Source organism: Babylonia areolata, chromosome 14 (genome assembly GCF_041734735.1).
Source record: "Babylonia areolata isolate BAREFJ2019XMU chromosome 14, ASM4173473v1, whole genome shotgun sequence".
Lineage (NCBI taxonomy): Eukaryota > Metazoa > Mollusca > Gastropoda > Neogastropoda > Buccinidae > Babylonia > Babylonia areolata.
In genome coordinates, this window is record NC_134889.1 from 9,974,396 (window position 1) to 10,001,294 (window position 26,899).

A 26,899-nucleotide genomic window follows, 5' to 3' on the forward strand; every position below is an offset into this window, starting at 1 on the left:
TCTTTTCCATTCTTACTTTTTCAAATATCTTACAGGGGGGATCACTCCAAAAGAAACAGAACAACGTAGAGAAAATGTGTGTTGTTTTCAAGAGACGAATCGACTGTATAATTTTTCAGTAGCGTTGTTTCGTTTTCAACTGAGATACACATAATGGCGTTGACAGAGAGATGGGTAACAGACCAACTATATGACATTCTGGGCATATCAGACAAGTACATTGCTCAGTATTTTATCGGACTGGCTTCCAAGTCGAGCAGTGCTGAGGATTTTGTTGTAAAGTTAAAAGAGACTCAGACGGTCGCTGTTGATGCCAACCTGACGGCGTTTGCCAGAGATCTTTATAACCGAGTAAGTTCCAGCCCCGCCCACTAAACTGTCACACTATATATGGCTATAGATTTGTGATATACTGCACTATTGCAGCGTGGCAGACCCTTTTCCTTGCTTGGTCAGTTTGTGACTTTTGTCAGTTTGTATGTATGCACGTTTTCGGCTGTTCAAAAGGACCTTGAAATATGTTAATCTATCATTGAAATAGTACAGTACACAAACAAAGTTTTTCATAAAGTGTTATCAACTCCTAGTGCTTATCATTTGCTGTTTACTAAATAATTGGAAAGGGCACTCGAATTAACCGATCCAAGTTGTCATAATTCCTTATTCTGCTTGAATATCACTTCAGATCAAGTTCAGTAGCATCCAGATGCTTGCTCAGATGTTTGCAGTGTGTTTGAAATGTAAACACACACACACACACACACACACACACACACACACACACACACTCACACACACACACTCACACACTGGATTTTTGTCATCCCACCACCTCTTCTCATGTACCCCACGCCTCATCTCCCATTCTCACATAACCCCCCAAGCCCCAAGCCCCCACCCCCTACCCCCAACCCACCCAACTCCCCCCCACCCCTTTTTTTTCTTTTCTTTTTTTTCCTCGTCTAATATCATGTAACAGTGAAAAGAAGTTAAACTAAACTGCATTTTTGTTTATACAGTTATACTTTTAGTTTCCACAACAACAAAAAATGTTTGACTGCTTTCAGGTGCCTCACAAAGGGAAACAAGTGAAGCAGTTGACCTCAGAGCAAAGGGAGGCCATTGAACTGGAACAGAAGAACAGAACCTATCAGTTACTTGATGAAGATGATGATGATGATTCTGATGATGTTCAACCAGCACCAACCAAGGTCATTGTTATTTGCATTATAGATATGGAATTATTGTGTTGTTGTAACCGATTTTAGCATTTCAAAAATTACTGATTATTGATCAAGTGAAAGCTATTTGCCAGGGTTTTTAAAAAAAACAAACAAACTAAACCTGGCATATATTTTCAAAAAAATATGTGCTTTTTGTTATTGGAGAAAGACTCATAAAAGTATATATTTTCTTAAAGGTAAATGAATAAAGAACACAAAACGCATGATGTTTTCCAATTTTATCTATTTTCAGTGCTGTTGTTTTGAAATCAGTGTTTTGTTTTTTGTCATATCTTCAACTTGTTCATTACAAACATGAGTAGGTAATTTGCACTAAAATATCATATTTTCTCGACAAATGGATAATACCTGTACACACAAATTATACCAGAACAATCATACACACACAAAAAAAGAGACAATACACAATGCATTACGACTATTCCAAGTGATAACATGGATGTGAGGCCACGCCCACTTGGTCTCCAACCCCTCCTCTTCACTCCTCTCACACGTCACTTTATCCAGTTCTCATCAGACTGCTTTGGCTTAGTGCCAAGAATATTGTTTACAGTGTGTCCTGCTAATAATTTGGTCACTTTCTGTTGTCTGCTATAGCTGTACAGCCGGCATCACTCACTGATAGTCATATCTCGACCAGTCTCTTCACTGCTCCCTTTATTTTCTATCAAATTATCCGATAAAAGTTCATCACTGTCTTTTCCTTGGAATTTACGCTTCAGTTCTTTCTGAGCATCTGCTAAAGAAAGCAATCTTGGTTGATTTAGTGCACCACGGTCGCATGTCTTGAGCACGGTGTCCGACATTTTGTTGAGCGAGCGAAGAGAGGAGCCATGCATACACTGCAGCATTAATCAAATCAAAACGTTTAAATAAAGGACTGCCTCATGACATATATGGGGTTTCTAGCTATGAATAGAATCTAGAAAGATTCCCCAAGCTATAGTTACCAGTATATTTGTCAACAAACTCAATGCAAACCAGGGAAAAGTCAGAATATTTCGATGATGAGTTATTTCGTCACTGTGGCAGCGAAGCATATATGCTTGCGCTGATGAGTTATCTCGTCATGTAGGCAGTCTAGGAGTTAAAATTGAGGACAGTTCAAGAAAAAAAAGAAAGAATAAAAGTAAAATGTGAAAGAAAAGACTAAAAGATTTGTAATGTGATTGATACAATGCAACAGTATGTGTGTGTTTGTGTGTGTGTTTTCCCATGATTTGGTATGCCAGAGAACAAGATCTATAGCTGAAAAAGTTTTTGTTTCATTGGTGAGTTCATCTACATTTACGTTTGTGTTCTTTATGTTAACAGAAGATGAAGGTGGAGAAGAAGAAGCGAAATCTCCGGCGCAAACAAGAGAGTTCAGAGAGTAGCAGTGAGTCAGAGATGGAGCAAGACAGGTACATCTTCTCCCTGTTGGTTGCTCAGTCCTTATGGTCTGTCTCTCTCTCTCTCTCTCTCTCTCTCTCTCTCTCTCTCTCTCTTTTACATTTATCACAGCTTTTTTAGCATACTGATCTCTGACATTTGTTTCGCTTGCTGCAGGGTTTGTTTGTTTTTTTATCTCTTCATGAAACTTGATCACTAAATGTTTATTCAAACAACTTGATGTATTATATGTTGTTCACTTTTTCTTCTGCACTTCTCGATCTCTGTCTGTCTCATTTTACATTTATCACAAGCTTTTTTGTATGTCATTCAATGACATTTGTTTCATGTGATTTAGTTTTTGATGTTTTCATGAAACCGAACCACTTAACCTATTCATTGTTTATAAGACGTCAGGTGACGTCCTGCACATGGTGTTGCCATACTCACAGTGCCTGTAGTATGCCCACTGATGTCCTGCACATAGTGTTGCCATACTCACAGTGCCTGTAGTATGCCCACTGATTTCCTGCACATAGTGTTGCCATACTCACAGTGCCTGTAGTATGCCCACTGATTTCCTGCGCATAGTGTTGCCATACTCACAGTGCCTGTAGTATGCCCACTGATGTCCTGCACATGGTGTTGCCATACTCACAGTGCCTGTAGTATGCCCACTGATTTCCTGCACATAGTGTTGCCATACTCACAGTGCCTGTAGTATGCCCACTGATGTCCTGCACATAGTGTTGCCATACTCACAGTGCCTGTAGTATGCCCACTGATTTCCTGCACATAGTGTTGCCATACTCACAGTGCCTGTAGTATGCCCACTGATGTCCTGCACATAGTGTTGCCATACTCACAGTGCCTGTAGTATGCCCACTGATGTCCTGCATCTGCTCCAATTTTACTTTCATGCGAGTTTGGTTCAATGAACATAAACAGGCTCTGAACAGTAAGTTTAAGGTGACTTGACTATAAACATACAATTTAAATGAGCATATGCCAGGCGGAAGACCACATTCTTCTCAATAATGTATTACGAACTGGACTACATGTAGCATACATGAAAAATAGGTTAGCCTCATATGCAGATCAGGTGTTGGAAACTTTGACTAACAAAGACAGTGGTCCCGGGAAGTCAGTGGGTTTACACAACTTTGCAGGCTGTGGAGATGATTATGTAAGGGTAAAACTATAATGATGAGAGACAGAGCTATCTTGTCCAATGATTTGTTTGAACTTGAAGGTGATGATAACAGTGATGAAACTGACAGCAATATTTGACACTTTGTTGAGTCCATCTATCTAATCATATATCATTTTTTTAGCAGGTGACTATGGCAGTCAATGATGGAGCAGTATGTTTGAGAAGAGGGAGGGGAGAGAGAGAGGGGTGGTGTTAGACGATAGTTCAAAGGCCAAACACAGGGCATGAAAGCAGGTGTGGCCATGAATGAAAGTCTTTTTACAACATTCAAGAAGCAGGAATGGCCAATAATACACTATTTTCTTGGAACCCAGGGTTGACAGACATTGGATGGGAATCACACTGTTAGTGTTATAATTCCTTCACACATTTTTAGGTTTCAAAAAAAAAAAAAAAAAAAGAACAGAAAAGCTTGACTGCTCAGTTTCTGAGAACATGATTTATTTTTTTACCTTGACTGAACCCATGTTTGTCATTATTTGGGCAGTATTTCACGTACATGTCCACAAGAGCTGTGATTGTAATCATAAACTTATACCCTGTTTTAGTTTCTTCTACAGGTATAATCTGACAATAATTTGAATACAGCATGTGTTTCCAGCCTTTTACTTTCTTTTATTTTTTTCTTTTTGCATGTCATTCTGTGGAGATGGGAGTAGACCTTTTTGATGCACAAAAATCATTATATTCACATTGAAATGCCTGAATAGTTATCCACAATCAGAATAATGGAGGGGGCAGGGGGAGCCCAGATTCAGAATCTATTTTCATTTTCCTTCACAAAAACTTTTATTTTCATTCTACATCAAATTTAGTTCTTGTGCTGGAAGTTTATAAAATCTTTTTCCCCTGAATCCCCAAAATTCCCTGGTGAGGGGAGAGCACTTTTTTTTTTAAATACAAAATTTACTGCCACTGAATGGGTTGATGTTATTCAGATTGATTTATTATGTGTTACTCACTTTTTCCTTCATAACCTATTGAAAAGATTATCTGCACCTCCTCTCTCTCACTCTCTTTAACTCTCTCTCTTCCCTTCTCTCTGTCTCTGTCTCACTCTCTATCTCTCTCTCTCCCTCTGTCTCTCCCCCCCCCCCTCCCCCTCCAAACTGTTGTTTTAAATGGGATGTACATTACAGTTAATGATAGATACTATACCGTGACCCACTGGTTCAGACTCCAGCAGGGGTCTGATTCCCCGTCCTGTGCAAACTACTACCCCTCTGAAGGGGAGAAAATCAAATGTAGATGAGGCTAGTTACCTCCCCCCGCCCCCCAACCCCGATATATTACTTCCTATGTGCGTGCCAACATAACTATTACAGTTGTGTCTGTGTTTGATGCAACAGAGACAGGGACGCGACGGAGGAGAGTTCCTCGGAGGACGAGATGGACCGGGAGGAGCGGGAGAGGCTCACAGACCTCAAGGAGCGAGACGAGTTTGCTCAGCGCCTCAGGGACAAGGACAAGGAGAAGACACGCAATGTGACCGACAAGAAGGGCTCCAAGGTGAGTGAGGCCTTGTGCTTTATTCACAAAGACATGATCAAAGCAGCTGCGTAACAGATAACTTGAAGCACAACAAGCAAAGCTTATAACGGTGTTCTAAACTGATTACTTGTCAATGAACTAGCAGTTCATCATCTGGAATGAAATACAAAAAGTGAGGCTTCATGTCACAGTCACGGTAGTATTGCACATAGCGGATGATAGTCGTGTCCAGCTATGACATGATCAGAACAGCAGAGGAGGCAAGTATTGTTTCGACTATCTGGGCTAGAATTTGATCATAGCAGAGAATGTCTTGCTCAAGATGCATCCCCACTCTCTTGGCCATGTCAGTTTCTGGTGTGAGACGAGTTTTGGGCCCATCCAGTCAGTGATAGTGTTGTAAAGGTACAGTTATTTTTGGGTGAGAGCCAGGAATTCACCCCCCTACTGACAGCCAGGAATTCACCCCCGTACTGACAGCCAGGAAGAAGAAGGAGGAGGAGTGAGCATCAGTCTGTGTTGTTTTTGTTATTATTCAGTACATGTTTTTGTAGACACAGACATTGATTAACCCCCCAAAAAAATAATCACTTGGGTCGTTCACAAACACTCACCCCCACCCCCTGTGTTTCAGGCCTATGAGGAGGCCAAGCGGAGGCTGGAGATGGAGGCGGAGGACCGGAAGAAGACGATTCCAGACCTGCGGAAGAAGTCTCGCAGGGAGTACATGAAGAAGCGTGGTGCAGACAAACTGGATGATCTGGAGGCTGAGATACAGGACGAGGAGTTCCTGTTCGGGGGGGAACGGTCAGTGGGGGGGTTTGGGGGGGTGTGGGTGGATGGATGGGTGTGTGGGTGTGTTTGCGGGTGTGAGTGTGTTTGTGAATGTTTGTGGGTGTGGGTGTATGTGTGTGAGTGTGTGTGTGTGTGTGTGTGCGTGTATAGCGTGATTGGAACATAATTGGTTCAGATGATTGTCCATTAGCTCTTTAGTGTCGGTGATTTATGCAGTACAGTTTGGTGAGTGTGGTTGCTAGTCAGTCTTTTGAGACAGATGCATGGTTTTGTTCTTACAAGAGTCATTCAAAGGGTGGAGGACACACACACACACACACACACACACACACACACACACACACACACACACACACACACACACACACACACACACACACACACACACACACACACACACACACACACACACACACACACACAAACACAAACAAACACACAAACACACACACGCAGTCAATACTTTTACCTGACATTAATAGAATAAATAGAAAAAACAAATACACTCCATATATACCATCCCCCCTCCCCCACCCCACTGTCCTGTTCCCAGGCTGACGGAGAAGGAGTGCAAAGACCTCAATTACAAGAAGAACGTCCTCAAGCTGGCCATGGAGCACCGGGCAGCCAAGGAGATAGAGCGCGTCGACCGCTACTACCTGCCAAAGGACGACGTGAAGCCCCAGGACAAGTACATGGAGGACGCCACAGAGCGCGGCCCCAACTACGAGCAGCGCAGATGGGAGGAGGAGCACTTCCATGCCGGCACTCTGCGCTTCGGTGCCAAGGACGCCGGGGAGAAGAGCAAGAAGTCGGCCAAGACGTACGAGGTGATCATGGACGACGAGATCGAGTTCGTGCAGGCGCTGAAGATGCCGGGGACCGTCAAGGACAAGGAGAAGAAGGACAAGGTGAGAGTTCCTCGGTTTCAGGTTCAAGGAGGATAGGTACATGTGTGTGTTGTTGTTTTTTCATGTGCAGAGGTATGTTACTATCCACCATTGTATATGTATTGTTTTATGACTTACAGCCCATTACAGGAGGAGCTTATTGTATTGTATTTCTCTTTTTATCACAACAGATTTCTCTGTGTGAAATTCAGGCTGCTCTCCCCACGGAGACCGCGTCGCTACACTACAGCGCCACCAATTTTTTTGTATTTTTTCCTGCGTGCAGTTTTATTTGTGTTTCCTAACGAAGTGGATTTTTCTACAAAATTTTGCCAGGAAGAACCCTTTTGTTGCCGTGGGTTCTTTTACGTGCACTAAGTGCATGCTGCACACGGGACCTCAGTTTATCATCTCATCTGAATGACTAGCGCCCAGACCACCACTCAAGGTCTTGTGGAGGGGGAGAAAACATTGGCGGCTGAGCCATGATTTGAACCAGCACGCTCAGATTCTCTCGCTTCCTAGGCGGACACACCATCACTCCACATAGGTACTATCTTTCCTCATCATTATTATTGACCACTCTGCCACCTTCCTCCCTCTGCAGTCGGACAGTCAGCCATCAGCCCTGTCACTGGCAGATCACCGGCGGGAGGACATGAGCGAAGCGGAGTTGAAGCGGGCACAGATCGAGGAGACACAGCGCAGCCTTCCCATCTACCCCTTCAAGAAGGACCTGATCGCCGCCATCCGAGAACACCAGGTGCTAATCATCGAGGGGGAAACTGGGTCCGGAAAAACCACCCAGATCCCTCAGTACCTGCACCACGCTGTGAGTCCTGGGTTCGCTTCTGTGTGGCTTTTAGGTTTTTTGTTTGTTTTTGTTTATGTGGGTTTGTTTTTTTTGGGGGGGAGGTTTTTTGGGGGTTGGTTTTTTTTTCCATTTGTGTTTTTCAGTTCCCTTTATGCAAAACAAGAGAGTGAAAAATTGAATGTTACATGAATGAGATTAGATTTGTGTCCACCATTGTATGCAAAACAAGAGAGAGAGAGAGAAAAAAAACAACTGGATGTTTCATGAATTGGATAAAATCCACCTAAACTGTCTAATGTAGGCATTACACATACACATGTATGCATATTCATGCTTAGGCCTGGGTCTTGGTTTATTTTATTTGTAAGTGTGTTTTGTTGGGGTTTTTCTTGTTTGTTTGGGACTTTCTTGTGTTCTGGTTTGGTTTGGATTCTTTCAAGATGTTGATTTACCTATGAGTGTGGCCCTATGTTGGACATGTATAAGGCACAGAGAGAGAGAGAGTGGGGGTGGTTTTATTTTTTTGTGATCGTCTCTGTCCAACAAAAGTTTTTTCAAAGTGACTTATTACTCGAATGATGTGTGTATTTGTATGCATGCTAGTGTGTGTGTGTGCGTGTGTGTGTGTATGCGTGTGAGAAGGTAGAGGTGTGTGTGTGTGTGTGTGTGAGTGGTATCACTGATGTCTGTAGGCACACACATGAGTTGTTTTTTACCTCACACATTCTGTTTCATGGAGTCTGGATCAACTCAGCACTTTTTTCCACAGTGGCAGCCAGTAACCTGTACATTTTTTTCCTTGCTGTTTTATGTTTTTCTTTGTTTTTGGAATGTGCAGAAGAGTGTTGTGTGTTGTTTTTAGCACACTCTGTTTTACCTTGCTGATTTTCTGCAGGGTTTCAACAAGGACGGGAAGAAGGTGGGATGCACCCAGCCTCGCCGTGTGGCCGCCATGTCAGTGGCTGCTCGTGTCTCCGAGGAAATGGGCTGGAAACTGGGGAATCAGGTAAAGCGTCACCTTTTATTTTGTAGGTTTGTTGTATGAAATATACCCCAGTGGTCCCCCATGCTCACTGACCCTTGTTCTATGATGAAGGGGGAGGGGGCGTGCGGGGCATTCAGTCTTGACCAGCCACAGCTGACTGCTGGGGTCACTACAGGCCAGCCCAGAATGACCAAAACCCAGCGACAAGGGGTTTGAGGAGGCGGGGGGATGTTGAGGCTGTTACACTGGGTCTCCTCTGGTGTGTGGCCTTGTGACAACCTAGCATTGATGGTAACCTGAACTGCTAGGGGTTGTGGCAAGACAGTTTGTTGTGGCTGTGTTTTGGGGGCATTGGGACAAGCTGTGTGAGGATGGTGTGACTGAAACTGTTGGAAGAAGGCTCTGCATACTTCCACACATGCACAGACACACAGATGCACCCATGCACCCACACATACACACACACTCTCTCTCTCTCTCTGTCTCTCTCTCTCTCTGTCTTCTGATCTGTATTCCCATGTTACTAGAGCTGTACAGCCAATGACAAACATTTCAGTGTTCTCTGTCTCTGTCTCTCTCTCTCTCTCTCTCTGTCTCTCTCTTTCTCTGTCTGTTGGCTAATGTCTGCACTTTTGTTTGTAGTAGTACTGATAGGTATTCAATGTGTTGTTTACTTAAGTTTGGTGTTTGTTTTTGCAGCACATTATTTTTACATTTCCTCATCCCTATGACGAGGGCATATGGCCTAGTGCATTAAATCATCTGAGTTCTGAGTTCTCTCTGTTGGCTATCAACAGGTGGGCTAAACACAAACACAAACACTCTCTCTGTCTGTCTCTGTCTCTCTCTCTGTCTCCGTGTGTTGCTGACTTTGTAGTGTTGGCTGTCAACAGGTGGGCTACAGTATTCGTTTTGAGGACTGCACGTCGGAGAGAACCATCCTCAAGTACATGACGGACGGTATGCTGCTCAGAGAGTTCCTCAGTGAACCTGACCTGGCCGGCTACAGGTGGGACAGACAGTGATTCATGTTGCTGGTGGTGGCTGTGTGTGTGTGTGTCTGTGTGTTTCCAGTGATGAGGGGTTGAGGTTCCATTTTGGGATGGTGTTGTGTCCTGGGGAAAGGCACTTCACTCTGATTTTCTTCAATCCACCCAGGTGTCAATGGGTACCTGACTTCATTTTGGGAAGGTTAAAAATGGTGGAAAGAGAGAATTGGTCCCTGCCTTTCAATGCCGAGCCCTTGACATTGTGAATATGCATTTGATGTCGTATACTGTACTGTGTCAAACCAATGCAAACCAGGCCTATCGGTGTGCTCCTCCTGGCCAAAATTTAACAGCAGCTCCGATACAGTCACTTCCCCTGTGGTGGAAGACTATGGGACCTTTAATCTTTAACCTAGTTCATTCCAAACCTTCACATTTAGTGTTACTGAAGTATGTTCCACACAGACATGATTATTGACTCACTTGTGTAATGCTAGGGGGCTTAATTTGCTTTAAACTGATCTTTCTCATCTTAAACATTACATTTTGAAATTATACTCAATACATAAAAAGTTTGTGTTTTACTCTCAATGTACAGGGCTTTCACTATGTTCATTCACCCAAATGGTCTTTTTCGGAAAATACTAAAATCAATACGACGAGTGGACTTTATAGATCTATAAAGCCCTGAGGTCTGAAGGTCATGGGCAAAAATCAATTGTGTACACATATTTATACATATTCAAAGTGCGTGCTCATATTCTTCGCGAACACGAACAACGCCATTTTGTTTCAAGTTGTTGACCTGCCCATTCAATCCTATATTCAATCAACAATACACGATAACATGTGATAGAAAGTTGGAGAAGGAGACCGTTAAATATTTATTTAGAGAAAGATTTGTGAACGCCTCATCACTTACTGGATTATGCCCCAAACTGCCATAAAAATATTCACAGAATCAGTCGGAATTCACAGTGAAAAATAATAAACCATGAGAGTTAATACCCTTGAATTGATGAAACGTAAAAATTTCCAGTCTTGACTTTTCTCAAAATGAAGTGCTTTTCACTTCATACGACCTTTAGAAGTACTTGTACTTGGCTCTACATGTTATTAGTTTAACAAAATACTCATATCAACTTTAAAACTATAAAACTAAAATGAACATAAAAGAGAAATTGAATCAACCGTGTCAACCAGGTGTAACTAAACTTGTACATCTATCTAGATCCAGAGAAAACAGCTAAAAGTTGCAGTGTGGTTGCGGCGATAGCCGCGTCTCCTTTACCACAGACTTAAAAAGAATTTTTAATTGCCCATAAAGATTTTTTGAATGCCCAAGATACACCAGAATAATATGATTTAAACAGCGTTCTCACTGCGAATACCGCAGTCGATTTATCGCCCTTTAAAAAAGCATGTTTAAATGTTATATTTTTGAACATCAGTTGAGGAGCCACGATAGTGTAATGGGTAAGACAGTTTCTTCTAACCCGAACACGCGGCATTCGAATCTGCTGTTAGGACTTTTTTTTTCTTTTTCTTTTAACCCGAAGTTTTATAATAACAAATACAGAACACATTTTAACGATTAGATTTTTTTTTAAGTGTATCACAAGTGAGTCTTGAAGGCCTTGCCTCTCTTGTTGTTGTGTGTTTTTGGCAGTGTGTTCCAAACTTGGGCAGTTTATGTTTGTGAAGTGTGTCTTCTCTACCTACACAATCATGTACTGAGCGTTGTGTGTTACGTGTCACGGCAGTGTGCTGATCATCGACGAGGCTCATGAGCGCACACTGCACACAGACGTGTTGTTTGGGTTGGTGAAGGACATCGCTCGGTTCCGCCCTGACCTAAAACTCCTCATCTCCAGTGCCACGCTGGATGCACAGAAATTCTCTGAGGTCAGTGCCTGTGTCTGGGAGGAGGGAGGGAGGTGGAGAGGGAAGTGTTTGAATGTGTGCATGTGTCTGTGGAGGGGGTGGGGTGGGAGCGTGGAGGGGTGTGTGTTGTGTATGTGTGCATAGAAGTGTGTGTGTGTAGGTGTATTTGTGTGCTTAAGAGTGTGTGTGCCAATGTATGTGTGTGTAAGAATGTGTGTATTTGTGTAGGTATTTATTTATGTAGTGTGTGTGTGTGTGTGTGTGTGTGCATAAGAGTGTGTGTGTATGTGTGCACAAGAGTGTGTGTGTGTGTGTGTGTGTCTGCATAAGAGTGTGTGTATGTGTGCACAAGAGTTTGTGTGCAAATGTATGTGTGCGTAAGAATGTGTGTATTTGTGTAGGTATATACATGTGTATAGTGTGTGTATGTGTGTGTGCATACATGTATGTGTGCGAGTGTGTTTGTACATGTATGTGTCAAGTGTTTGTGTACATTGTGTGTGTTTGTGTGTGTGTGTTGATGGGAGTGAATGTGAATTAGTGAATAAACCAAAACAGACTGGAAGTTCAGTGCATTAACCATTTGGCTGCTGTGCCTGTCAGCACTATTGTCTTGATTCCCATTTTGACCCTTCGTCATTTTCATCATCACCATCATCTGCTACTTTATTTCTTCTTCCTACGTTTTTTTATTTCCGTATTGATTGGGTGATTCCACTTGTACTGTGAATATCAAACCGAATGATGGAATTACTTTTTGTGTTTCAGTTTTTTGATGACGCCCCGATTTTCCGCATTCCTGGTCGTCGCTTCCCTGTCGATATCTACTACACGAAGGTGGGTTACTTTGTTGTTGTTTTTCTAATTTACTTCATTCAAATCCACCGCTACATGCCTGCTACAACCCCCTAAGACCAGCACTACATGAGACCACTGCAGTAAAAAATAGGGTGGTTCACTAAAACAGCAAAAATCAGTGGAGAATTGATGATTCAATTGGTCGAACAAACCTTCATTTTCAAGCTTCAGGAATTTGTAAACAGTTCAGTTTAGAACACCAGCTGTACCAAGCAAGAATAAACAAAATTAGAATAGCGTCTCAAGTGATACTAGAATTCACATACCTGGTCCACAGGGGACGTGATCATGGTGCCAGTTAACTCATACCTGGAGTAGAATTTAGAAAAGACTGACAGGGTGGCAGTTGTCACTTGTGATTCATTTTGTCATCGTCATTCATTATAATGTATGACACTCTATGATCGGCTTCGGATCCACTCTGTTTACGCATACCCAGATTCAAACACTCCACTGTTGGACGCCGTTCTTTCTCTGTCTCTGGACCTTGCATTTGGAATGAACTTCCTCTTTCTCTTCGTCAGGTCTCCGCACTAAGCTCTTTCAAGTCTGGCCTTAAAACCCACCTCTTAACGAGATAGCCTCCCTCCCCTGCCTCTTCCTTGTCTTCAGTTTCTTCAGTTTTAGAGTTATGCATGCGTGTGAATGACTGGTGTGAAAGCGCTTAGATTTGTCTCTGCACAAGATTCAGCGCTATATAACTACTATCATTATTATTATTTATTAATGTTCTTTCCTTTGAAATGTCTGGGGGGGTGGGGGGGGGGATGATGGTGGTGATATTTTTCCTGTTGTATTTCTCTCTCTCTCTATTTTTGTCTGTTTCATTTTTCCTTCATTTTTTTATGTCTCTTTCTGTTTCATTTTTATATTTTGCTCTTCCTTAGTGGCTGAATTTTTTCTGTGAATTTATTTTATTTTATTGTTTGTTTCTTTTTTTTATTTTATGATTCACTGACTTTTTCCATTCAGGTAAACGCCTATTTTACCTAACTACTTGCTACAAAAACCACTGTCCCTTAAAAAAAAAGTTTTCTGAGTCATTTCTGCAGTGTGTTTATTTTGTGTTTCATGGGATGGAAAACTTCCATATGATACAGATTTAGGTTTTGGCATTTTGACTCTTTGTCCCATGTTGTTGTTTTTGCTTGATGATGAAGTGGCCACAGGATCAGGGCCACACTCCAGTGTTACGAAAACCAGTCCCAGGCACTCATGGATTATTGATCACAACAGTTAATGGCAGTGCTGACCAGTGATCAGGGTTGAAGCGTGTGTTGTGTCCTGGGGAAAGGCACTTTACACCAGTTTTCTCACTCCACCCAGGTGTGTGAATGGGTACCTGACCTCCCAGGTGTGTGAATGGGTACCTGACCACCCAGGTGTGTGAATGGGTACCTGACCTCCCAGGTGTGTGAATGGGTACCTGTCAGCCCATTTTGGTCTCAAAATCAACACGTCTGGACAAGCCGGAAACGCTGTTGAAGTTAGTGGTTTATGCGTATGTAGGAGCATGGAAACCGTTTCAAATTCAGTGAAAAACCAATTCAAGTCAAACACCAACTTATTCATAATTTACAACTTTCATTTGGTTTAAACAGTATTTTATTTGGAACATGTCACAATGCAACACAGATATCGATGAACAGGACAACAAGAAAATCTTATATAAAGTCCTGTCCTGATACATTTACATACTGAATATGTAACGCATGTGATCATAACTAGAAGTTAAGACATGATCATATATGAGTTTTGAACAAAACAAAGCTGAGATATAAATAAAGTGAAAGAAAATGAATACTAAACGTGTGGTGGAGAAAGAAGTCAACAGAAAGAGAAAGAGAAGTATCAACGCTGGGGTACAAGCACAGCAAGATAGTCGGACTGAACTTGGCCGACAAACAAAGCGGCGAAGGCCAACAGTCCCGCAGAGAAAAAAAAAAGAAAAAGCAAGCACACCATCATGTATTGATATCATGAGCTGGCAAGTGAAAGGGCAGCATTCTTTCAGGCACATGCAGTTCCATATATGCATACAGACCGGATATTACTCATGTTAAAAACCTTTGAATTAAATGCATGCAAACATATATGGGTATAATTATGTATACGTACACACACACACACACACATATATCTTTACAATAAAACTGTTTAGAATAATGTGTTTGAAATCTTTCCAAAAAAACTGTTTAGAATAATGTTTTTGAAATCTTTCCAATAAAACTGTTTAGAATCACGTGTTCAATATTACAATTTTGCATGCAGAGAACAGCCACTTTTGCTTATTTATGAATTGATTAAATCATACTTCAGAAGTAAACTTTTGCTTGTCTATGAGTTGAATAAACAGACTTTCAAACAAACAACAATCTCTGCAATTGCTCACCTGAGATGGAAGCCAGTTGATTGAAGTGTTGGAACTCTTTCTTCTTTTCTAGTCAAACACCAGCTGATCCACAGGTGTTACTACTCCCCAGCTCAACAGCTGCTGATTACTGTTCGAAATCAGTTGCATTTTCCTCGTGAATTTAACGTACACTCACACCCACACACACACCCTTCTCATGAGCAGCCTTACACACACACCATCCATAGCTGCCAGCCATTCCTTTTTTTTTTTTAATTTTTCCAAATTTTAGCAACAATTGAGAAATTACTATTTTCAACTTATTTTTTTTTTTTTCCAGATTTCAACAAACAAAAAAACACACACAAAAAAACACAAAAAAAACTTGAGATTCTGAATCCGCTTGTTGTGTCTGTACACCGATCCATGTTTTCCGACTGGAAAATAGTTACTGCGCGAGCGCAAGGCACCAGAACTGTTTTATCAACATGGCGTTGAGCAGTGAAAGTCGATGTGATGTGGGCAGCAAATCAGCAACAAAAAAAAATAAAATAAAAAAGGGGGGAGGGGTTATCAGCGCTTTACTCTACAGTATAAGAAACAGTTTTCATTTATCGATTCACGCCATGCCCCCCCACCCCCACCCCCACCCCCCTCCTCCCAAACCTGTTCCCCGACAGGATTTCTAACTTTGGGTCAGGAAGGTTGGCAGCTATGCATGACACAAGCTAATGAAGAGTGCTGATGGACTGTGGTAGGCTCCGGAGGCAGACTACCTGGACGCGGCGGTGGTGTCGGTGCTGCAGATCCACGTCTCGCAGCCCCCGGGGGACATCCTGGTCTTCCTCACCGGCCAGGAGGAGATTGAAACAGCCAATGAAATGCTGCTGGTGAGTCGTATACATGTGTGGTGGTGTTAGTGAGAAAGGGAGGAGAGGTGTGTAATGTGTGTGCTTGTTTGTCGTTGTGTGTGTGTTTTTTTTCTATATTTTAATTGATTTGACGTGACTACAGGAGCAGACGCCGCCGTGTATTGAATTGATTTGATGTGACAGCATGAGTGGATGTGGTGTGTTGAATTGATTTGATGTGACAACAGGAGCGGACGCGGTGTGTTGAATTGATTTGATGTGACAACAGGAGGGGATGCGGTGTGTCGATTTAATTTGATGTGATATCAGGAGGGGATGCGGTGTGTTGAATTGATTTGATGTGACAACGGGAGGGGATGTGGTTTGTTGAATTGATTTGATATGACAACAGGAGCAGATGCAGTGTGTTGAATTGATTTGATGTGACAACAGGAGCTGATGCGGTGTGTTGAATTGATTTGATGTGACGACAGGAGCGGAAACAGTGCGTTGAATTGATTTGATGTGACGACAGGAGCGGAAACAGTGCGTTGAATTGATTTGATGTGACGACAGGAGCGGAAACAGTGTGTTGAATTGATTTGATGTGACGACAGGAGCGGACGCGGTGTGTTGAATTGATTTGATGTGACGACAGGAGCGGAAACAGTGTGTTGAATTGATTTGATGTGACGACAGGAGCGGACGCGGTGTGTTGAATTGATTTGATGTGACGACAGGAGCGGACGCGGAAGCTGGGGGGGAAGATCAAGGAGCTGATCATCCTGCCCATCTACTCCACCCTGCCCTCAGACATGCAGGCCAAGATCTTCGAGCCCACCCCGCCCGGCGCCAGGAAGGTCAGGGAAGTGTACTGTGTGTAGGGGAGGGGAGGGGAGTGAGGGTCTGGTATGTGTGCATATGTTGGTTTGTTGTCAGGTGTGGTGATCTGGATGAATGTCAGATGTAGATGAATGTCAAATGTGGATGATTGACAGGTGTGGAGATGTAGGCGATTGTGTGATGTGGATGATTGACAGATGTGGAGATGTAGGCGATTGTGAGATGTGGATGATTGACAGATGTGGAGATGTAGGCGATTGTGTGATGTGGATGATTGACAGATGTAGAGATGTAGACGATTGTGAGATGTGGATGAATGTTAAACATATGTATTAGATAATCAGTGTCAAGGGTGTATAGGTAGGGGGGTGTATGAACACTGGGTTAATGAGTCACTGTGTAGATGAACGTCCTTTTAAAAGTGTGGATGAGGATGAAAACTACTCAAACGCCTATGAGGTATTGTATACATGTTTTGCCTGTGACTGGTTTATGGCATTGGTGTGTCTTGTTGTCTGCATAGACCCTCAGTGTATGTATGTGTGTTGGCACATGTGTTTAAACATGTGTGTTTGGTCTGTTAGCTTAGGGATCTAAAATGGGTGTGGCATTACATTTGTGTGTCTGTCTGTGTCTTGTGTCCATGTGTGTGATGTGAGTGTATATGTCTGTGTGTATTTGTTTTTTTGTGCATGCACATGCTCAAGTCTGATTTCTTTTGTAGAAATTAATGAAGCTGTGACTTGCTCATTCCAGGTTGTGCTGGCCACAAACATCGCAGAGACGTCACTGACCATTGACGGCATTGTGTACGTCATCGACCCTGGCTTCTCCAAGCAGAAGAGCTACAATGCCAGGACCGGCATGGAGTCCCTCGTGGTCACCCCCATTTCTAAGGTGAGGCGGTGGTTATCGTGTTGTGTTCTATTTCTAAGGTGAGGTGGTGGTTATCATGTTGTGTTCAGAAATAGGTCTTTTACGGCCTGGCCATCGGGGCAGTGTGAATTCATATCCACCGTGTCCAGGGCTCGGCACAGGAAAGTGGGGCCCAGTTCTCTCTTTCTGCCGTTATCACCTTCCCTGACTGAAGTCAGGTACCCATTCACAGCTTGGTGGAGTGAGGAAATTCGGAGTAAAGTACCTTTCCCATGCTGAAATTGGGCCACAAATCCTGAGCTTTTGCTGTGCTAAACCATAAAGAACTGTACTAGCCCAAGAGATAACCTTTTTGTCTCATATTACTTGCTGTATTTATTTCATCAGGATAGTAGGAAGAAAAGCATGTGAAATATGAGCTGTTTTGTTTGAAATAGCTGTGAAAATCTTTGATTTCTCTGAAGTGTTTATGCTTTTAGCAGTTATCAGTTTTGTATGATTCAAGTCATAGACATTGAAGTTTTGATGATAGCAGTGAAATATAAGATCTTTGAATTATATTTTCTACTAAGGTTCTCTAAAGCACCTGTATTAAATTTCAGCATTGCTTTTGGAACACAAGTTGTGCTGAAATGGTGCTTAGTAAAAAGAGGCAGCATTTTTCAACATTTTATCCCTGCAAAAAACTTCACCTTTACACACAAACTCTTAAGTTTGAGTTTCAGTTTCTCAAGGAGGTGTCACTGTGTTCGGACAAATCCGTATATGCTACATCACATCTGCTAGGCAGATGCCTGACATCAGCGTAACCCAGTGTGCTTGTCAGGCCTTGAGTGTGTACATATACATTTGTGTACCTGTCGCTGGTGTCAAAGTGGATTTCTTCTTCAGAAATTTGGCAGAGGACATCACTTACATTGCCATGGGTTCTTTTTCAGTGTGCCAAGTACATGTTGTACTCGGGACCTCAATTTATTGTCACATCCGAATGAGTGGACACTCAGTTTGATTTTCCAGTGAACAAGGCAGGAAGGGCAAGACGTGGAATCGAACCCAGACCCTCACAGACACGGTCATGGCAGATGAGCATCTGAATCACCTTCCTTGTTGAACTGTCAGTCATGCTGTGTGGTGGGCAGGCGTCGTCGAACCAGCGGGCGGGGCGGGCCGGGCGGGTGGCGGCAGGGAAGTGCTTCCGTCTGTACACAGCCTGGGCCTACAAGAACGAGCTGGAGGACAACACCATTCCTGAGATCCAGAGGACCAACCTGGGCAACGTGGTGCTGCTGCTCAAGGTGAGATGCTGCCTAGGAAGTGAGAGGATCTGAGCATGTAGGTTTGAATTCCACACTTCCCAGTTATTTTCTCCCCCTGCACTAGACCTTCAGTGGTGGTCAGGAAGCTAGTCATTGGGATGAGACGATAAAGCAAGGTCCCATTTGTAGCATGCAGTTTGCACATGTAAAAGAACCCGTGAAAGAGTCATCAGGGTGCCACACAGAACTGTTCACCAGCAGTCAGCTGCATCACACGGATGGAAGAGCCTAGCATGGTCATAACCCGCTACTAACTGTGTGTAGTATGGGACTGACCAATGGTGTAGTTCGGTCAACATCGGGCATTTAGTCACGTGTAACTGTCAAAAAGTCAGAACCAAGCAATGCAACTGGCTCCAGATTCCTCCACGTCTGTCAGTGTGTCAGAGTCTGCGTCTCTGCAGTGGTTCTCCTGTCTGTTCTGCAGTGCTGTCAGTCCATCTTTCCTGTGACAGAAAAGAAAGAAAAAATAATCTACTCAGAAAGAAAAAATAATCTACTCATTGTTAATGCTTACACTTCCTCAAGGACTCTCCGCTCTTCCTCTGACTGTGACCTGAAAATGCCTCGTGTCGATACAAACACCTTTGATGAACGTTCTTTCCTCTTTGCTGCTCATGTCTGGAAGGACTTTTCTCCATCTGATTCTATCTTTGTCTTTTGCTCTTCACAAAAAACTGTTCCTTTCAAAACTCATCTGTAAGCACTCTCTTTATCATTATTTTCTGTCAGTGACAGTGTGTTTCACTGTGAGCTCTTAGAGAGGAAGGGCGATATACAAATGTACATGATTATTATTATTATTATCATTATTTTCCATCAGTGACAGTGTGTTTCACTGTGAGCTCTTAGAGAGGAAGGGCGATATACAAATGTACATGATTATTATTAGTATTATTATTATTATCATTATTTTCTGTCAGTGACAGTGTGTTTCACAGTATGCGTTGCCTGTCCCCCCAGTCTCTGGGCATCAACGACCTGATCCACTTCGACTTCATGGACCCCCCGCCCCACGAGACGCTGGTGCTGGCCCTGGAGCAGCTGTACGCACTGGGCGCCCTCAACCACCAGGGGGAGCTCACCAAGCTGGGCCGCCGCATGGCCGAGTTCCCCTGTGACCCCATGATGTCCAAGATGATCCTCGCCTCTGAAAAGTGAGTGGATGGTGATGTGCGTGTGTGTGTGAATGTGTGTGTGCGTTTGAGTGTGTGTGTATGTATGTGAGTAGTAATGGGTGTGTGTGTGAGTGAGTGAGTGTGAGTGTTTGTGTGTTTGAGTGTGAGTGTGTGTATGTGGAAGAGTATGAGTGAGTGAGTGAGAGTGCGTGTGTTTGTGTGTATGTGTGAGTGTGTGTTAGTGAGTGTCTGTGTGTATGTGTGTGAGTATGCATTTGTGTGAGTGAGTGTGTGAGTGTTTGTGAGTATGTGTCACATTGTGTGTGAGTGTTTGTGTGTATGTGTCAGTGAGCGTGTGTATGTGAGTGAGTATGTGTGTGTGTATGTGTGTGAGTGTTTGTGTGTGTGTTAGTGAGTGTACGAGTGTGTGTAGGGGATTGCTGGGAGTTTGCGCTATATAAGTATTATTCATTATTATTATCAGTATTATTATCCCCCCTTTTTATACGTTTCCCCCCGTTGCCACCTCCCCCCACCAGGTACAAATGCTCCCAGGAGATCATCACCATCGCCGCCATGCTCTCCGTCAACAACGCCATCTTCTACCGCCCCAAGGACAAGATCGTGCACGCCGACACGGCGCGGCAGAACTTCTTCTGCCCCGGGGGGGACCACCTGACGCTGCTGAACGTGTTCAACCAGTGGGCAGACACAGACTTCTCCACGCAGTGGTGCTACGAGAACTTCATCCAGCAGAGGTCTATGAAGAGGGCCAGGGACGTCAGGGACCAGCTGGAGGGGCTCTTGGAGCGGGTGGAGATCGCCATCGTCAGCAACCCTGGGGACACCGTCGCCGTTAGGAAGGTGAGTGGGAGGGGTGGAGGTGGGGAGAGAGGGAGGGACGTTAGGAAGGTGGGTGGGAGGGGTGGAGGTGGGGAGGGAGGGAGGGACGTTAGGAAGGTGGGGGGAGGGGTGGAGGTGGGGAGAGAGGGAGGGACGTTAGGAAGGGGGGGGGGAGGGGTGGAGGTGGGGAGAGAGGGAGGGACGTTAGGAAGGTGGGTTGGAGGTGGGGAGAGAGGGAGGGACGTTAGGAAGGTGGGGGGGAGGGGGTGGAGGTAGGGAGAGAGGGAGGGACGTTAGGAAGGTGGGGGGGAGGGGGTGGAGGTAGGGAGAGAGGGAGGGACGTTAGGAAGGTGGGGGGGAGGGTGGAGGTGGGGAGAGAGGGAGGGACGTTAGGAAGGTGAATGGGAGGGGGCGGAGGTGGAGAGAGAGGGAGGGACGTTAGGAAGGTGGGGGGAGGGGGTGGAGGTAGGGAGAGAGGGAGGGACGTTAGGAAGGTGGGGGGGAGGGGGTGGAGGTAGGGAGAGAGGGAGGGACGTTAGGAAGGTGGGGGGGGAGGGGTGGAGGTAGGGAGAGAGGGAGGGACGTTAGGAAGGTGGGGGGGAGGGGGTGGAGGTAGGGAGAGAGGGAGGGACGTTAGGAAGGTGGGGGGGAGGGGGTGGAGGTAGGGAGAGAGGGAGGGACGTTAGGAGGTGGGGGGGAGGTAGGGAGAGAGGGAGGGACGTTAGGAAGGTGGGGGGGAGGTAGGGAGAGAGGGAGGGACGTTAGGAAGGTGGGGGGGGAGGGTGTGGAGGTAGGGAGAGAGGGAGGGACGTTAGGAAGGTGGGGGGGAGGTAGGGAGAGAGGGAGGGACGTTAGGAAGGTGGGGGGGAGGGGTTCGGAGGTGGAGAGAGAGGGAGGGACGTTAGGAAGGTGGGGGGGGAGGGGGTGGAGGTAGGGAGAGAGGGAGGGACGTTAGGAAGGTGGGTGGGAGGTGGGGAGAGAGGGAGGGACGTTAGGAAGGTGGGGGTGGAGGTGGGGAGAGAGGGGAGGGACGTTAGGAAGGTTGGGGGGAGGGGTGGAGGAGAGAGAGGGAGGGACGTTAGGAAGGTGGAGGTGGAGAGAGAGGGAGGGACGTTAGGAAGGTGGGTGGGAGGTGGGGAGAGAGGGAGGGACGTTAGGAAGGTGGGGGAGGTAGGGAGAGAGGGAGGGATGTTAGGAAGGTGGGTGGGAGGTGGGGAGAGAGGGATGGACGTTAGGAAGGTGGGTGGGAGGTGGAGAGAGAGGGAGGGACGTTAGGAAGGTGGGGGTGGAGGTGGAGAGAGAGGGACGTTAGGAAGGTGGGTGGGAGGTGGAGAGAGAGGGAGGGACGTTAGGAAGGTGGGGGGGAGGTGGGGAGAGAGGGAGGGACGTTAGGAGGGTGGAGGTGGAGAGAGAGGGAGGGACGTTAGGAAGGTGGGGTGGAGGTGGGGAGAGAGGGAGGGACGTTAGGAAGGTGGGTGGGAGGTGGGGAGAGAGGGAGGGACATTAGGAAGGTGGGGGTGGAGGTGGGGAGAGAGGGAGGGACGTTAGGAAGGTAGGGGTGGAGGTGGGGAGAGAGGGAGGGATGATAGGAAGGTGGGTGGGAGGTGGGGAGAGAGGTAGGGACGTTAGGAAGGTGGGGGTGGAGGTGGGGAGAGAGGGAGGGACGTTAGGAAGGTGGGGGTGGAGGTGGGGAGAGAGGGAGGGACGTTAGGAAGGTGGGTGGGAGGGGGTGGAGGTGGGGAGAGAGGGAGGGACGTTAGGAAAGTGGGTTACACAAGTGAGTCAAAAATGAATGAAGGCTATCAGTCGTGTGTGTGAATGAAGACTGTGTTTCATAGTTTATTGAGGAAAAAAAAGAAAACTGTGTGATAAAAGAGGAGGATGGAGGAAAAAAGAAAGGTGTGTGTTTTGTCTGTTTGTGTGTTAGTGCTGTGGTTCCTTTGTATTTGTTGCTACTAGAGAGAGAGAGAAAGAGAGAGGGTAGAAATTTCAGTTGCTAGTAACCCCGGTAATAGTTGCTGCAAGACAGGTTTATGTTGTGTTGTTTTTTTTGTTTGTTGTTTTGTGATGTGTGTGTGTGTGTGTATTTGTGCATGCTGTGTGTGTGTGTGTGTGCTAAGTATGTGTACATCCATGCTCTTTATATGCTTGTGTGAACATGCGTGCTGTGTATATGCGCGTCTGCATGCTCTGTGTATGTGTATGCTCAGTATGTGTGTGCGTTCATGTTCTGTGTATATTTGTGGGTTGTGTGTGTGTGTGCTGTGTATTTGTGTATGCTCTGTGTGTGTGCTGAGTGTGTGCTGTATGTGTGTGTGTGTGTGTGTGCTGTGTGTTTATGTGAACTATGTGTGTATGTGTTCATGCTGTGTGTGTGTATGTGCGTGCTGTGTATATCACTATATGTGTATGTCTGCATGCTCTGTGTGTGTGTGTGTGTGTGTGTGTGTGTGTGTGTGTGTGCATGTTCTGTATGTGTGTGTCTTCATACTCTGTGTGTGTGTGTGAACGTACTGTGTGTGCTGTGTATATGTGCGTGTGTGTACATGCTGTGTGTGTGTGTGTGTCGTGCAGGCCATCACAGCAGGCTATTTTTACCACACGGCACGGCTGAGCAAAGGGGGACAGTACAAGACGGTGAAGCACCAACAGACGGTGATGGTGCACCCCAACTCCAGTCTCTTCGAGGAGCATCCCCGCTGGCTGGTCTACTACGAGCTGGTCTTCACCACCAAGGAGTTCATGAGACAGGTGGGTGTCCACTGCTGTCATACAGCTCACAACTCTGAGCTGGTGTTATGCACGTGGACCTGAGGCCAGGGTACACTGCTGTGACACAGCTCACAACTCTGAGCTGGTGTTATGCACGTGGACCTGAGGCCAGGGTACACTGCTGTGACACAGCTCAGAACTCAGAAACAGGATCAAATCCCACACTGCCCAGCATGTTCTCCCCCTCCACTAGACCTTGAGTGGTCGTATGAGTTATAATCATTCGGATGAGATGATAAACCAAGATCCTGTCTTGCTTTTAGTGCATGCAGAAGAACCCACAGCAACAAAAGGGTTGTCCTTGGCTAAATTCTGTGGAAAAAATCCACTTTGATAGGAAAACAAATACATTTGCAGGCAAAAAAAAAGAGGGAAAAAAAATGCAGCAGCTGTTCTCCCCATGGAGGGCAGTCCTAATTTCACACTGAGAAATCTGTTGTGAGAAAGAGTAATACAATATAATAATAATGGATACTTATATAGCACACTATCCAGAAATCTGCTCTAGGTGCTTTACAAAAACGCTTTTGTTAACATAATACATCATATCTATGTTACATACACACACCAAAATGTGACTACACACACACACACACACACACACACACACACACACACACACACACTGCATACATACATTTTAACATACATGTGTATCTAACAGCTACCCTAACACATACGCACACATAGGCAGGCACAAACTTATATAAACACATGCACACACAATATGATACAGTACAAAACATACAAGACAGTACAATACAATACAATACAATACAATACAGTACAATTGTGTCATTCCAGACGATCGAGATCGAGAACCAGTGGCTGCTGGAGGTGGCGCCACACTACTACCGCGCCAAGGATCTGGAAGACGGGTCTGGCAAGAAGATGCCCAAGATGGCCGGCAAGGCCAAGGATGACCTCACCCGCAAGTACTGAACACCCTGAAAACTGAGCATGGCTGCCTACATGGTGGGACAAAACCGAACATACATTTGAAAGCACACTCATGCCTGAACATGGGAGATGGCAGTGAATGAATTAAGAAGAAGAAGAAATACTGAAGATGGTGACAGCCTTCAGGAGGACTGGACGGATGGTTTACTGAGGAGGACGTCGTGACGTTGACTCTGGCTGGTGGAGTGTTACAGTGTGAAATGCCATGAAGCTTGGCATGACAGGAAAAAATCTCTCTCTCTCTCTCTCTCTCTCTCTCTCTATATATATATATATATATATATATACGGGTGTCACTACACCGTGGTGACATGCCCTCTCCACGGAGGAGAGCAGACTGAATTTGACACATAGAAATCTGTTATGAGAAAAAGTAAAACAGTACATTAAACTAAAGTACAGTGCAACACAGTACAATGCAGTACAGTACAATGCATGTACAGTACTGTGGGAAATAATGATCTACCACAGAGGAATAGTATTGGCATGACAACAACAGCCAGAAATCATCTGTCGCCTCGGTAACAGGGGCAGGTGAATGTTTGAGAGAAGCAGTTCCTGAACAAAACAATGGTTGTCGAATCAACAAAACAAGAGAGGAAATCAGAAGGAAAAATAATAAAAACCCCAATATACGACTGCAGTTGGACTGAGGGGTGTACGCTTTTAGTTTTTACTGCAACCTTTGTCAGAGGGAGAGGTTAGTGGGAACCAGCAGTCTGAAGGTAGTGGGATAGAGAGGAAAGTCAGACATACACTCAGGCAAGTCATATGATTCCTTAAAAGCTGCTAAAGGCAAGCCTTTAAGGGTACTCTTGCACTATGTTTGATGCGAATGAGATCTGACAACTCACTTGGCTTCACAGACTTGCGTGCCAAAGACTGTGCAAAGAGCGTGTCACTGTCAGCGCAATACAAGAGCAGCTGGTTCTGTCTGTGCTCTATGAACATCACTGTGTGTATACCACAGACTGAATGAACATCACTGTATGTATACCACAGACTGAATGAACATCACTGTATGTATACCACAGACTGAATGAACATCACTGTATGTATACCACAGACTGAATGAACATCACTGTGTGTATACCACAGACTGAATGAACATCACTGTCTGTATACCACAGACTGAATGAACATCACTGTATGTATACCACAGACTGAATGAACATCACTGTGTGTATACCACAGACTGAATGAACATCACTGTGTGTATACCACAGACTGAATGAACATCACTGTATGTATACCACAGACTGAATGAACATCACTGTATGTATACCACAGACTGAATGAACATCGCTGTATGTATACCACAGACTGAATGAACATCGCTGTATGTATACCACAGACTGAATGAACATCACTGTATGTATACCACAGACTGAATGAACATCGCTGTATGTATACCACAGACTGAATGGCATTGTTTTTCTTCTTCCCATCTGAGTGCTGTCCCCTTGTGACCTTTGACTCCTTGTGTGCTGATTTGTCAGCCGTCAATCTTTCGACGAAAAGAACTTGCATGAATCATTATTCTAAAATGGATGGTTTTGCGCGGGTTTGAGACAGGTTGTAGACTGCTGGCTGTGGAATTGATGAAGAAAACTTCATTGAGACATTTTTCAGCCGCCTTTACCTCATACTTAAGCCTGCTTCTGGCAGTGATGAGAATGCGAAAGAAGTCCAGTGTTAGAAGACAGTTGTTTGGGGGGTTTTTGCCCGCTGGATCTCAGGCAAAGTGCAGACATTTTGGGAGGAGGGAGGGTTGTTTGTATGTTGTTGTTTTTCTACAGTATCTTCTGTGCAGCTGTGGTGGCGTGTTGCCACTTGTCCTGTGTTCCCCATACACAGCTTCATCTAAGATTTCACTGTCTCTGTCTCAGCTCCAGCAGTCTTCAGGGAACTGTGTCAATTAGTTGCTGTTGTTGTTGTGTATAGGTGGGGAGGGTGGGGGAGGGGGGTTTGCCCCAGAATTTGAGACATTTTGTTTCCAGTATTTCGATGATGACGAACGATGATGGAGGTGATGAAGATACTCCTATGGGGGCCCAGTCAGGTTTGGGGATCATTGACAGTGCTGTACTGTGATCATAATTTATGTCATTCGTACACTGAAAACCAACAGTTTATTCATTCCTTGTCAACACCACATATCATTGAGCATAAAGAAGTTTGCAGGGTTTGGTAGGCTCTCCAGGTCTAACCAGCATGTTAGGTCAGCGCTTTGCTGATGCATTTGCTTCCATTACTTGTTGGTTGCGGTTTTTTTCCCGCAGCAGGTGTCATGTAGCATATATTGATAGGCTGATATAGTTGAAACTGAAACTGATTTGAATTCATGAAACAATGATCACATAATCACAGGAACAAGAAAGCATAATATGTCCCCAGTGGGGGTGCCAGGGGTCTTTCAGTATAAATAGCATC

At 44.8% G+C, this 26,899-nt stretch overlaps 1 protein-coding gene across 1 annotated transcript; it reads left to right on the forward strand.

Moving 5' to 3' along the window:
• The first annotated feature begins 71 nt into the window (after nt 1-71).
• On the forward strand, nt 72-26,899 carry LOC143289796 (pre-mRNA-splicing factor ATP-dependent RNA helicase DHX16-like). Its single transcript, XM_076598940.1, has 19 exons — nt 72-351; nt 1,068-1,211; nt 2,559-2,647; nt 5,178-5,337; nt 5,954-6,126; nt 6,668-7,025; nt 7,612-7,836; nt 8,714-8,824; nt 9,697-9,812; nt 11,556-11,697; nt 12,445-12,513; nt 15,646-15,777; nt 16,479-16,598; nt 17,338-17,478; nt 18,597-18,752; nt 19,737-19,930; nt 20,431-20,755; nt 23,309-23,485; nt 24,311-26,899. Exons 1-19 carry the CDS (start codon nt 154-156, stop codon nt 24,446-24,448), a joined length of 3,168 nt encoding a protein of 1,055 aa, XP_076455055.1. The 5' UTR covers nt 72-153; the 3' UTR covers nt 24,449-26,899.

Bases quoted from the DNA above. Each gene is read 5' to 3' on its own strand.
- LOC143289796 (XM_076598940.1), top strand. From the start codon at position 154: ATGGCGTTGACAGAGAGATGGGTAACAGACCAACTATATGACATTCTG. The intron at 6,127-6,667 runs GTCAGTGGGGGG...TCCTGTTCCCAG, and splicing joins TTCCTGTTCGGGGGGGAACG to GCTGACGGAGAAGGAGTGCA. The intron at 7,026-7,611 runs GTGAGAGTTCCT...CTCCCTCTGCAG, and splicing joins ACAAGGAGAAGAAGGACAAG to TCGGACAGTCAGCCATCAGC.